This window comes from Gymnodraco acuticeps, unplaced genomic scaffold (assembly GCF_902827175.1).
Source record: "Gymnodraco acuticeps unplaced genomic scaffold, fGymAcu1.1, whole genome shotgun sequence".
NCBI classification, from domain to species: domain Eukaryota; kingdom Metazoa; phylum Chordata; class Actinopteri; order Perciformes; family Bathydraconidae; genus Gymnodraco; species Gymnodraco acuticeps.
The window spans coordinates 3,256,670-3,271,137 of NW_022989890.1; the positions used below are offsets into that span (position 1 = coordinate 3,256,670).

General features: G+C 41.8%; 1 protein-coding gene across 1 annotated transcript in view; it reads right to left on the reverse strand.

Annotated features, from left to right (window-relative positions):
* Positions 1–2,103: 2,103 nt before the first annotated feature.
* LOC117535367 (protocadherin Fat 3) overlaps positions 2,104–14,468 on the reverse strand; it is a 72,453-nt gene continuing 60,088 nt past the window's right edge. The window contains 4 exon segments of the mRNA XM_034199816.1: positions 2,104–4,218; positions 7,697–7,735; positions 7,998–8,057; positions 8,705–8,788. Coding sequence (XP_034055707.1) covers positions 3,491–4,218; positions 7,697–7,735; positions 7,998–8,057; positions 8,705–8,788 — 911 coding nt within the window. The 3' untranslated portion in view covers positions 2,104–3,490.

The window sequence follows — 14,468 nt, forward strand, 5'->3', positions numbered from 1 at the left end:
TTCGCTGAGCTGAGGATCCATCTCCCTCGGGTGCTGCCTTGTACCTGACTTTTTTGAGTCTTCTGTGGTTCAGGGATCCTTCAGGGAGACAGAATAGAACTGGAGCTATTTCCATCTATTGCACTGACACATACTGGCATATACTAAAAGATATATGAGGTGTTTCACTCAAAGTGATATTCACCGCTGTAACACTTGTTCTGACAAAATGATTGCTGCCATGGAAATACAGCTATGGCTGCAGCTGCTGGCCTTCTTTAAATGTACTCTTTTGAAAAAAAAAAAATTGTAAAGGATGTAATGATAGATTATTGATAATAGTCCAATAGTCCCCAAGCAATATTTAAACATACAACTCTCCTCCCCGACTGCATCAAAGGACACACAGGAGCAGACATGTTGGACATCATGCATCTGTACTAAAACACACACAAACACATGTACTGTACTCTACTGTACACACACACACACACACACACACACACACACACACACACACACACACACACACACACACCTCCCCTTTAATTGGCCACAATGTGTCATATGTGACAGTGAAAATGAACATCAGGGGAATTTCTAGTTGCCATGGGAATGTTTGTTTTTTTGCACAGTGTGCCTACTGTTGTTTAGGGGGGTTGGATGATAACAACTTAAAAGATTGTGCCGTGAAAGGAAATAATAATATTGTTAGTTACACACAGCGGTGTAGGCACTGACCATCACTCTCTTTTCTACCTTTGGTCAACAAAATAAAAGTATTTTGACCGGTCATCATATGAAGATGTAGATAAAGGGATTTTCGAAAGGCCACCTTACACCTTTAACCATGCAGTGATTATAATTGCTTTGTTATGGAGATTTTGTTACGAGGTGCATGTTCTATTAGTGAAATGCATATTTAATTTCTATGTTTCATGCTTAGCTGGTGTACATGACACGTACACATTTCTGCACTGACTGCAGAGTGTTGTCTAATCACTGACAGGTGCTTTTTTGAGAGCTGCACAGTCAGCATCATTGGATCACTGCACTGGGTCAGTTTGGAAATAAACTCAAGAGGAACAGAAAGTGCCACACAATAAGCTATTCAAGTCAGCTGAGTAATCAATTCCCGAGGTAAACAAAAGCTGATAGGGAGAAGATTATGCAAATCGGCTCATCTCTAACCCTTCATGTCAGGACATCAGTGACTTTAAGCTCTGCTAAATGAATCTGCCGGATTCCAGTCAGGAAGGATATGTAAAACATCATGTAGGAGGCGTGAAAGGAATGATTTGATAGGATTATATATTTTATGGGGATTATTTATCTCTTCTAGTCTGCGTAGAGATGGAGCTCAGCTGCTACACCACACCAGGTACATGCTCACCCTTAGGATAGGAGCCATTTCCTTTCCAAATAAGTTGAAATGTGTATGATAGGAGCATACTTTTTTAAAGTCGTGAACACCCACAGTAGAAGATAAATATTGTGCTTCCGCATGTCGGCCATGTCAGACTGGGAAGGTACTATGAGGATGATTGATGGCAATAAAGCAGTAAAACATGACAGTAAAGGTTGCTTACTTGGTAGCAGTCTTGTTGATCGCTCCATTGAAGCTCTATAGGTTAAAATGTGAGCCTTTGGAAGCTGCTTGGTCTGTGTCGAGTTTGCGCCTTCTCACAGTCTCACAGTATTCATCTGGGTTTCCTTCAGTGGCTCCATGTTCCTTCTTCAGTCCTGATGCAATGCGAACTGAAGACTGTCAAGTGACCACAGGTTTGAAAGTTTTCTGTACTTTCCGTCAGTCTGACCCGCCCAGGGACGTTGACCGACACAGACTTGGACACGCTTCGGCTACACACTAACACTAGACCTGAATAGGAATGAGTAAAGAGGATGAATGGGTGGATAGAGGGACACAATACTGTGCGACATGAATACATGGAAAAGTGACACTAAGCCCATGACAACTTTAAGACCTGACAGTACTGTATGTACAGCTACTTTAAAGAGTTAATCCCTAGGTGCCCTAGTCAGTTCACCATTCTTCACAGTTATTATGGAAAAACACATAAAAGATCAACCCACCGGCAAACAGATTTTTCAATATCAACAAAAGTAATTTAAAACATAAAACTTTTAATGGCATTTTCAGCTAGATTTCTAAGTACTCCATTTGAATCCTCTAACAATGTCCTCCTTGAATCTTTAAAGGCTATCTTTCTTTACAGTGTTACATCTTATTTAAGATACATGTACCGACATACTGTTTGATGATTTTCTCATCACAACGAAAAGAAAAAATCAATTTCAATTCAAAACACATATTTACCAGGAGATACAGTGCTTACAGATGAAGGCAGTGTATTGCAGTTGTGTCTGACAGCAGACTTTTGTCCTGCACCTTCACAATCCACAATTGTCCTGAACTGCCGTTATATGTAAATCCCAAATGATTCCTTTCTTTACATACCGCCTGTCTTTTAAAAGCGGTTTAGTCTAATTCCATATACATTCCATTAGTTGTGTTCAGAGTGGGAGCGTTATGAGTGAGGCAACCATGTGTAAACGTTTAAGGTGCAGCAATTTACAGATGCATTTTCGCCTCTTTCTCTTTCAGCACATAAACTCTGCAAATTCCCATATGTGGGATTAACTCTGTCTGCTGCTAAAAATAAGCTTTGGTAAAATACACAAGGTACATAATGTATAGAATCTGTGTGCTATGCATACAGTAAGTGAATCTGGTTATTTCAACACATTGTCTTTCATAACTCTAAAGAGGGCACTGAGTTAAAATGAAAGGTAAAAACGATTTGCATGAGAACAACTGTATGTAATCATAGCTTATATTAGCCATATACTCAATGATTTGTTTTCATTTAGATGCTTCTAAGCAACCAAACAAAGAAAAACACATATTCATGTCTGGTAATCTTAATAGCTATTGCAATAGCTCTCTGGGGCTGTGTTTGGTGATTCGGGTGGCTAGTTCTCTTCAACACTGACAATATGTGCCAATTCATATCAAAAACACGTAAAGCATTGCATGGTTGAGCCTACAATTTGATTGTGTTTGATGTCAACAGAACGAAGTATGAAATACACCAGAATACACAAGTTAGTATCATCTAAAAACACACACACAGACTGGTTCCTTTCATATTTGCACGTTGATAAATGCTACGCTCCAGTGGTTCTATAAGTATTAAATGTAATAGCATTGATTCACAGCCAATCTCAGCTACATGTCCCGCAGCAGAGGACTAGAGAACACGTATATTTCCTCTTATTCCTCCAGTTTATAAATTACCCAGGGGGTTGTTGAGGGATCAGTGTTTGCTTACAGCAGGAGGATAATGCGGGATAATAAAAGTATATATGGTAATACTGTATACCTCTTTCAATATTTCTATTTGGTGGACCACAATATAAATGTCAAGTACAATCAGAGAGGGTCAGTGCCTAGCTACTAAATCTGTATGTCTTAAAGGGTCTTGAGTGCTCATTTCAACTCGTCCCAGTCTGTGGAGGGGTCGGATTGGGTGGAGGCTCTGTTTGTCCGCGTGGCCCTCCTGGCTCTGAGGGACACGAGGTTCAGGAGTCTCTCCAGCTCGTCCCCGGACCCCGACAGGCTGCCGGAGCCGAGCCCCCTGCGGCCCTCCTGGGACCCCCGCCACTCCCCCGTCTGTAGGTCCCAGGCCCTGAGGGGGGGCAGCAGCTGAGCCGGGTGCAGGTTGACGGCTGAGGGGCTCGACGGGTACCCTTCGTAGGCTCGTCGTGTCGGGGGGAGAGTGTCATAAAGGCCGTCTTCACCGTGCTCTGGGTCACGCTCTCGGTATTCCTCGTAAACAGGCGAGGAGTTTTCTTCCCCGCTGTCAGGCTGCTGGTCCTCGCTCGCCCCCCTGTCTCTGCTCCCTTCTCCCTTCTCCTTTCCTTCCCCGTCGTGCCTCCTCTTCTCTTCTTTCTCCAGGAGGCGTTTCCTCACCCACTCCCCCGACTGATTCCTCTCCCAGTGGAAGGCCCTCCTCTCGCTCTCCACCTCCTGCTCTCCGCCTCTGTCCCCGCTGCAGCTTATCACTTTGTAGTCCAGCTGGAGAGACCGCGTGCTGCCCCCCCGTCTGATGTTCTGCTCGCTGTCACTGAGGTTCAGATTAGATCCCAACTCCGGTAGACGCAGACGTGAAGGTGACAACCAGGTCGTCGTCTGACTGCAAGGCTCCCAGCGGTATGCTGAGAAGAGAAGAACAAACGCAGGAAGAGTACGTTTTTTTTTAAATAGTTGAGAATAGTTTCAGTGAGACGTTGTTTTTTATAGAACAAAGAGACGACCTGTTTTAAAAGAGAATTATTTTTTAGTTAACATACTCTGTTGGCAGCCTGGGGCTTCATTCCCTGGACAAATGAGTGCTGCCAAATTACTTGAAGTATGTAGTTCTCTCTTACCTTACGGTCAGCCTTTGTGTAATGCACAGTGTGAGCAAAGAATGAGATTATGTATCAAGTAGGATTAGCCGGCGAAAGGTGCCACATCAATAAATCACATCACTTCTGAAAACACAGTATCATCATGATCTTATCTCCAGGAGGGAAAGCGAGGTGACACGGGGAATATGCTCTCAGCTGCTGAAGGGACTGATCTACTAGAGATGTTCACTATTCACTGCAGATCCCATCGCTGCCCTCGTAAAGCAACAACAGCTAACTTTAGATGTGAACAAATAAACCTTTACTTAAAAAGAAAAAGAAATGTTCGTAACATCGTGACTTGTTGTGTTTCTACACTTGGATTATCTACTCCCTTCTTTTCATTAAATGTGGTGCTAGTTTGATGCGCCTGTGTGTTTGCCTGTGTAAATGTGTGCTGTCTGTTTAGGAGTATGTAAGGTTTTCGTTTTGTGATGCAGAGGGAGGCGTGTGTCTGGCTCTGTTTCTTTCTGAGTTGCTGTGAAGTTCACTGTGTTCACTGGCACTGCGTGTTTACATTCTGTAATTTCTCCACTTCTCATTAAAATGCGTATCTCTGTGCAAATATAACCAGTCAACGGACTGACACATAACTCCCCACTAATCCACTTTTCATTCAAGTTACAGCATGCAGGTTGCATAAGTCATGGTCGGGGTGATGAGCTGAGAGTGAATAAATATGACATTAATGGAGAGAGAGAAGACAGGGGGGGGGGGGGCGGGGGGGGGGTTATCCCCTGTGTGGAATGGAGAGTACTCTTCACAAGCAGTGCCAGATTTTTGTATATAATTCATGACACGTGTAGAAAGAGAAATCTGACAGACTGCTGTGCCAACACTCCACAAAACATGTGGGAGTTCTCACTTTACGCCAAGGAGCTGAATGTGTTTGGATGAAAGCTTAAAGGATGAAACAAATATATAATATTATGTTCTTACAATCCACAATGGACTCTGTGATGCACACATTTCTTATTTGCTATGCAGGTGTGGACTTGTTGTCCGATATTAGAAACCACAAATAATATATCATGGGACAGGAAGCCTTTGATGTTGAAATGCTCTTTTCATAGAGACGACTGAATGCAGAAACACAGAGTGAATAGACGAACACAACTGGATGATGGGAGGGAGGCTGCAAGAGAGCTATTGAGCACATCACTGATTCGGGGTACACAATGCCAACAAAATCACAACACATTAAGTACACATGCACTCCATTAAACAGACACATGCAAACAGGAGTTATGATATTTGTAAGGGGTTATTACATGAATCCTGTTCACCTATTCTTAATTCATATTTTCTTCTGATTATATTCGTATCTGTCTTTTTAATGCAGTTTTTTTTCCCGAACTTTATGTTTTCGTCACTTTTTAGGACATGAAATAATAGGAGAAAATATACTTTTGCACAAATGTTAAACACACTGAATAAAATGGGTAATTTAGAAACGACCTTCTGGAGAATACTTCCATTCATCTTTTAATGCTAGCTGTCTGAAATTAGGGTTGTTGTGCTCCAGTCGGCTGGCAGAGACAGAGGCATAAACACAGTCTTGTTTTGGGTTAGTTGTGAGGTGCTTTGTTGACCCAGTAAATTACATTCAGCTGAGAACAAACAGACTTGGTAACAAGATGCCAATTATGTTGTGTTTGAGACTGTAGCACAAGCCACTGCCAAAACATTAGAGGAAGTGCAACGGGATCATTCCTAATCTTTATATAACGCTGCATGTTATATTAAAAATGTGTTGCAGAATCTGTGTCAAATCTAAATCCTTTGTCAAACCCACAGGACATGAATAACTCTTGGATGAAATTAATATTTGAGCTTTAAAGCAGACCCACCACAGATTTGAGTGGGAGACTAAGTAGTTATTAACAATTTCGAAATGAAATCCTTACCTGTAACTACAATGAGCTAGAATACTATTAATATAGGTCCCTTGAACTAATGAACTAGCATGGTCACACTATTAATATTAGATTATTACATTTATGAGAGATATTATACACATTTTATATGACGGATGGGAGATCAAGATTTTGGTGCTACTTGTAAAACAACTCACGATGGAAGAAAAGTGTGTGAAAGCGTACAGTCTTTCTGATCCTGCATTTTTGAAGTCAAAGCTGGTATTGATATTTGAAATCTACCCAAATTATATTTCTAACCTAAAAATGTATAAGTACAATTGTTTTGTTGCAAGAAACTACACTGAACAAAAATATAAACGCAACACTTTTGTTTTTGCTCCCATTTTTCATGAGATGAACTCAAAGATCTAAAACATTTTCTATATACTCAAAATAACCATTTCTCTCAAATATTGTTCACAAATCTGAACAAATCTGTGATAGTGAGCACTTCTCCTTTGCCGAGATAATCCATCCCACCTCACAGGTGTGGCATATCAAGATGCTGATTAGACAGCATGATTATTGCACAGGTGTGCCTTAGGCTGGCCACAATAAAAGGCCACTCTGAAACGTGCATTTTTGCTTTATTGGGGGGGTCTGGGGGGGTCCGAAAACCAGTCAGTATCTGGTGTGAGGGGTAGGGTTAGGGTTAGGGTAATGTTGTGAATCGAGTGGCCCATGGTGGTGGTGGGGTTATGGTATGGGCAGGCGTATGTTATGGACGACAAACACAGGCCACTTGATTCACAACATTACCCTAACCCTAACCCTACCCCTCACACCAGATACTGACTGGTTTTCGGACCCCCCCAGACCCCCCCAATAAAGCAAAACTGCACGTTTCAGAGTGGCCTTTTATTGTGGCCAGCCTAAGGCACACCTGTGCAATAATCATGCTGTCTAATCAGCATCTTGATATGCCACACCTGTGAGGTGGGATGGATTATCTCGGCAAAGGAGAAGTGCTCACTATCACAGATTTTTTCAGATTTGTGAACAATATTTGAGAGAAATGGTTATTTTGTGTATATAGAAAATGTTTTAGATCTTTGAGTTCATCTCATGAAAAATGGGAGCAAAAACAAAAGTGTTGCATTTATATTTTTGTTCAGTGTAGTAACCCGCATTTCCATACAAAGTCTGGGTAGTTAAATACATGTGGATAAACATAAATAGTAATATATGTTCCATAGGGCATGATATAAGTATTGAGAGCGAAACATTTTGAAAACAGAACAGGTTAGTTTTGGGACCTTAGCTTGAAAGCTGAAGCCTGAGGGATGGAAAGTTAATGGGATGTTGTTGCTTTGTGTTTCGCTCACCAGGGCTGTTCCGCTGCTGTTCTTTTTCCATGCTGGACACTACAAAGGGAGAGAGAAAGCCAAAGTCAGAGAGAAAGACTGACACAAACATCTCAGAAAACCAAAGGGGAAACTTTGAAACACAGAGAGATCCAGTGTTAGAAACTGTCAGAAATACTTCTAAGCAGGGTGTTTTTTCGTCTGAATAGAAAGGATGGACAGTCAAAGCATGGCTTCATTCACTACAGAATATCTGAGAGCTACACCAGTAAACAAAGACACAAATGAGAAACAGTATTTAACAGGAGATATTCTTTCATACCTTCACTTTCAATATTATCAACAGCTTCATTGACTAGACGTATGACTGTCACTATGGAGGCTAGGCAGAGTACAGAAAGAGAGAAGAACAACAACAGAAACAATGTCAGTGCACTTGTGAATAGGGTAAGGCGTTGTGTGCTGGGTGTGAGAGTGTGTGTAAGCGTGTGTGTGCACAGGTGTTAAGAACAGATATTTGTCCTCCAAACACATTTGTATGCATGTGTTATTTGGTGTGTGTTCTATAAGACAGTAGGGGATAAATGAGGTCTCTGCAGCTACACTAATTAGACAGGAGAAACGCACACCCACACACACGTTCCACTCCCTAACATCAAACCAAGTAAAGATCACAATATTGATTTATCTGGGGAAAATACAGACTATAAGACTGAAGAAAAGCGTTAAAATAGATTTTCTTTCATGAACACTTATACATAACCTTTTGATGAATGTTATGTATGAATTTGGTTGCATTGAGTTGATGTCTATTTTTAGCTTGATTTTCAACATGCACTTAAAATGCAAAGGTACACTGTCTTTACACTCAGCGAATTTTATCGCAGTGCTTCACAAACTTTTTCTGAATGTGACTTTTACATTTGAAGCAATGTCTTCTTGATGACTGGTTTCCCCTTTTTTTTTTAAAATAACGTTTCAAAGCAGTATGTGGTAAACTAGTAAACAAGCGTCTTGGTTCAGTCTTACCATTGTCATCGAAGGACTCTGAAGTGTAGGAAGAGTGTTCCTCAGAGGTGGAATCTGAGAGACGTGCCACTTCCTCCACCAGCCCTGATACACACACACACACACACACACACACACACACACACACACACACACACACACACACACACACACACACACACACACACACACACACACACACACACACACACACACACACACACACACACACACACACACACACACACACACACACAACACACACACACACACCACACACACACACACACACACACACACACACACACACACACACACACACACACACACACACACACACACACACACCACACACACACACACCACACACACACACACACACACACACACACACACACACACACACACACACACACACACACACACAGGTATTAATGTATTTCAAAACCCCTTCTATTAACGTACTTATTGACAAATTGGCAATATAGTCTCAACACGTCCCTCCGTCCTCTCGAGAAATTATAACAGCATCCAACACTCCTTTCAATTCACATATGTGCATCATTCATCAAACTCTTCACACCTAAGACATTGAATTCAGGTCTATTCTTAAACGCATCCTGACTACTGTGGAGTGTCATCCCACCCACTCCAGGCATCTAATACCATCTGCAGCAGCTGGTGGGGAAGTCATTGAGGGTACAGAGGTATTCTGGTGTTTGTGCAGCAAGATTTAAAATGGAACTTCTCTAAACGGCAATGCAAACAAACACTTTGAAACATTTTAAAAAGTTACTAAGAGCAGCCTGCTCTCTCCTCTGTTATCATCAAAGCCACAGTCACAAACATAAACAACTCAGATTACATTTCATTTGGAGGAAGCTGCTAGCATCTCCAGTTAGCCCCAACCTGCTTGTCTTTAGAAGCAACATTTAAAATGAATAGGCTTACAAGTCGGCATTGGCAGAATTGCGACTGAGTGATTGTTTTCAAACGACTGCCACAGGGTCAGAGCTAGCTGTCACACAGTCTTCACTGGCTGTGAAGACTGTGTGTTAGTACTCAGATCTACCAGGTATTCGAATCCAGCAGCACTGAATTAGTCTTTAAATTGGAAAAGTGATTCAGGAGAGCAACGGAGCAGAAATCCCTGGTATGGGTTTAAAAAGAAAAATCTATTTGTAATATAAAACTGCTTGAAAATCAGAACTGACAGCTTTGCTGATGTGATTAAATGTTACTAAAATGTAAATACTCCATGGAGGTTACTGGAACAAATGGAGAATAGCAGAAAGAGGGAAGTTTTAGGACTTTCACTGCCACCTCTTCAGACTCTCTGTGCCATTAAGTATCAACCTTGATTGTCATTTTTAGGGACGGGTGGCGCAGTGGTCTGTGCATCTGATCATCAGATCAAGGGGGGTGCTGGGGAACTCCAGTTCGAAACCCGCTCCTGCCGCCACTGCGTCAGGCCGTAGTGTCCTTGGGCAAGACACTTCACCCGGATTTGCTCCTGTGGGTAATATCCACAGTACATGTATAATACCAATGTGTACTTGTAAAAGCGCCTCGATGACCTCGAGGCGTGAAGATGGACGGTGTGGCGCAGTGCGCTGTGCAATGATCATCAGATCAAGGGGTGAAACCCGCCGCTGCTGCGTCTGTAAAGCAGTTGTGTCCTTGGGCAAGACACTTCACCTGAACTTGCTCCTGTGGGTATTGTCCACACATTGCATGTATGATATGTGTAATGTGTATTTGTAAAGCGCTTTGAGCATCTGGAAAAGCGCTATAATAAATGTAAGGAATGCTCAGGATTTCTTAATCAAATATTTCCCAAACTCACAACTTTGATTTTTATGACTTTAAGTACATTCTTGTATTGTAAAACTGCTTGTATTAAGGTATCAGTAAAAATAATGCATTTTGCCGAATGAAGAAAAGTTTGTTTCTAAAACTGAGGTAATAAACACATGTTTGAATGATCAGTATCACATATAAAATAGAATTCATACAGTATATCATGAACATCATATATAATCAGGGCTGCACATAACTGGTGCGCAGGTGCGCATGCGCACCTCGGCCAAAAAAAGAGCACCGGGTCATTTGAAAAAAGGCGCATTTGCGTACCAACATTGAGAGAGAGAGGAAGGGAGAAGAGAAAAGAGAGAAGAGAGGAGAGAGAAGAGAGAAAGATATTTGCGAGTTGCATATGAACTCAGGGCCGGCCCGTCGCACTGGCGTTGATTTTCGCCTAGGGCGCCAGATCTGTGGAGGCGCTGCGCTGGTATTCTGGGAGGGAAAAAAACATTTTTGACCGTTGGTGCTCATCCTAATTTTCGGCCTTGATGTAACAACATTCATAATTAAGTAAATGTAACACGCTTTTCACCCCGGTTACACGTTTCATTTGCCCTGTACGATGGCCGCTGTAAGTGATGAAAATGGGGGATGTTGGCTTATCTGGCGCCCGCAGCTCACAGCCAAAATGCGAGTGAGCGAGGGAGAGAGGGAGGGTACACCGGTACCGGCGCTGTTGTTATTAACATCTGGTGCTAGCTGCGGATATAAGAAGAAGATGTTTCTACAATGATGTGGAGGGAGAGTCCTCTCCAGTCAGACCGAGAGACTGATAACTACAGCTCAGTGAGGTAAAGGACTCTGAGTGTTTAGATAGTTCATAGTCTAAGTTCAAACGGTTTGGTCACAATTTATGTAAACACATATTTTCAAGGCACTCCTTTATAATTATTGGGATAAACAGGTTTGAAATCATTCCAATGTATACTATAGGACAGTAACCAAACATATCCTTTTAAAACTGGACTTTCGACCCAAACCCAGCTGTTGACTTGTGGATGCAAGCAGCTAATCGCAGACTCAACCAGAGAGAAAGAAGTAGGCCTACATCATCAGCTACCATGTCTGACAGTGAGGAAGACAGTGAGGAGAACAGTCAGGAGGGTAGTGATGACAGCTTGTAGGATTACTGGTTGTGCTAATGTTGTCTTGTGTTCGCCTCTGCATGTGTGTTCTGTGTTCGCCTCTGCATGTGTGTTCTGTGTTCGCCTCTGCATGTGTGTTCTGTGTTCGCCTCTGCATGTGTGTTCAGTGTTCACCTCTGCATGTGTGTTCTGTGTTCACCTCTGTGTGTTCTGTGCCGTGTGTCTGGCAAATAAAGACCGGTTTATTTATTTCATTTTAAGGATGAGCACCAAGCAACATCTCCAGGTGCTCCTTTGAGAACCAGGGCAAAAAAGTTATGCGCACCCCTGTATATAATATACATTAGTAATTAGCTTGGCTTTTATTTGGACTAAGCAATTTACCGTCCGTTTGTATGGGTTGTTTAAAAAGGTTGCATGCTTCTCAAAACCCAACCTATCTTTGTTACCCTTGTCTACTGTCACTTCCTCTAGAAATATCCTTGTTTTATTCAAAATGATGCATTTCCCCCACAACAGCCTCCGAGCAGTCAGGGTTTGGTCCATCATATAAACAGAACTCTGTCCATGCAGGCCGGGTTGTCTGAAAATCCACTTCAGCTTTCTGAGCCAAAGTTAGGTGTTCACGATCCGATGCGTGTGGAACGAGTCAAATGCTCCTGTGGGAATGTGAGCGGCAGAGCGATACCATCAATCACACTTAGTGAGGAGAGCAGCGGCAGAACCACCGGTGTGATTCAGCATGCAGGTGATGGAACACATTTAACACAATAAAAGACGTTTTTTTGTTTTTAAAGACAACTTTGTATTTTTCTATCTTTCTCACACACTTATTGTGCCAGTGACCATCGTGCCATGATTGAGGCTATGACATTGACCACTGCTTAAATAATGTGTGCATACGGTATGTGTAAATGTGTTTGTTGATTGTATAGGATATACATATTTTATACATATTTGTATATCTGTATTATTGTATTTTTGTATTCGGGATTGTTCAAAACGTTATTTCGATCTCTGTCTGTACTCACAAACTGAAAGATTGACTTTGACTGCTTTAATCCTACCAATGACACCAAGCCAAACCATATTCTTATCCTGGCACCTAAACATTTTACAGCCATCAGGCTCAGTTTTTCCATTATTTTTCTCCATTCAGGCAAGTTAACATTGTCTTTTTAATTGGAAATACTTCTCACACAGCTCCTAACTCCAACAAATGTTAACACTTTATCTCAGCAGCTACAACAGGTACCCAAATTGCTTTCTGTAATGCATCCTGTAATTAGAACAGTAATAGCTGTGGCTTTCGGACTGGAGAATGTTCCCTAAGAGCAGAGACGTGCACACATAGACTCTAGGTAGTGCTTGAGCACCTGCCCGTTTTGCCCTCTTGACAGCAATGTGCCCTTTTGAAAGTTCGTTTTTTCCAGTTTTTTTTATTATTTTTTTTACAGTGTACTGTATGTGGCTCATGGTAACATCGATCAATTCTGGATTAAAAGCTTCTAATATATACAACAATGCCCCAAATGCGCGTTGTAATTTTGTCAGACATCCCCACACGTGCCCCGCGGCACTCCCGTACGTGCTCTGGCTGCAGCCCCTCCCTTCCCTGCTCTCAAAGTGAACGCGCAGCGCGCAGAGCTGACAGTAGTCAGTCAGACAGGCCACGGCGGGTGTGTGGTGCAGCAGCACGCAGCAACACGATTAAAAGTGCCCTAGTGACGACCAAGTAAGTAACCACCAGGTAACAAATACAACGAGTGTATTGTTTAATCCCCTAAATCAGATGCCAAACTAAACTATACAGGGTCCGTACGGTCATTGAAAACCTGGAAAAGTCATGGAAATTAAAAATGCAAATTCCAGGCCCTGGAAAAGTTATGGAAAACAATATTTGTCATGGAAATATAACTAAAGTTGCGTCAAATATAATTTACATTTTATCTAATCGCCGAAATAATCTGCGGTCGCGAGCTGTTATGTGCCATCATGACGCGCATGGTGTTATTTTTTAATATATGAAGCGCGAGCTGTGTGCTCGAGTCTTCTTGCCTGTCGGGCCGGCTGAACTCTGCTGCTTCGTTAACTGTGGAGTCACTGTGGCACAGACTGAGCCGCTGGTGAACAGCTGTTAGAACGGGCCGTTCAGGTGTTCAGAGCAGAGCGTGATGTGAACTGAAAAGTGTTTCTGTCGCAATATCATTGTCACTATCTGCTAACGTTAACTTTAGCCTTCGTTTTCTAATAGTTTTTTTCATAGGCTATAAACAGAGGTGGTATAAGTATAGAGATTGTAGGCTACTAGAGTAAAAGTAGAAGTATCTGTACTTGTAAAGTAGTCAGATCTTGTACTTTAGTAGAAGTACTCAGATCTTGTACTTAATAAAAGTAGAAGTACTCAGATCTTGTACTTGAGTAAAAGTAGAAGTACCAGAGTGTAGGAATACTCTGTTACAGTAAAAGTCCTGCATTCAAAATGTTCCTCAAGTGAAAGTAGAAAAGTATTATAAAAATACTAAGAGGCATGAAAATACATTTTCAAAATACTCAACAGTGCTGCCAAAATTATAAACTGACTGCTACACAATTAAAATAAATGCTTTTATATATTTCTATTAGATGTAACTCTTTGGCGTTTCTGTTATTATTACCTGCTGCTTTAGTTGTTCTGACTGCTAAAATCCTCTGTTATTCCTAATTTCAACCCGATATTCCGTGGGGTCGGGGGGCTCGGATCCTTGTCACCTTTTTCATACCTGATGAGTTTGCATCCCTGACTACAGTTGCTTTAGCGTGTAGAAGCTAGTAAGCCTATTTGATTTGTTTTAGAT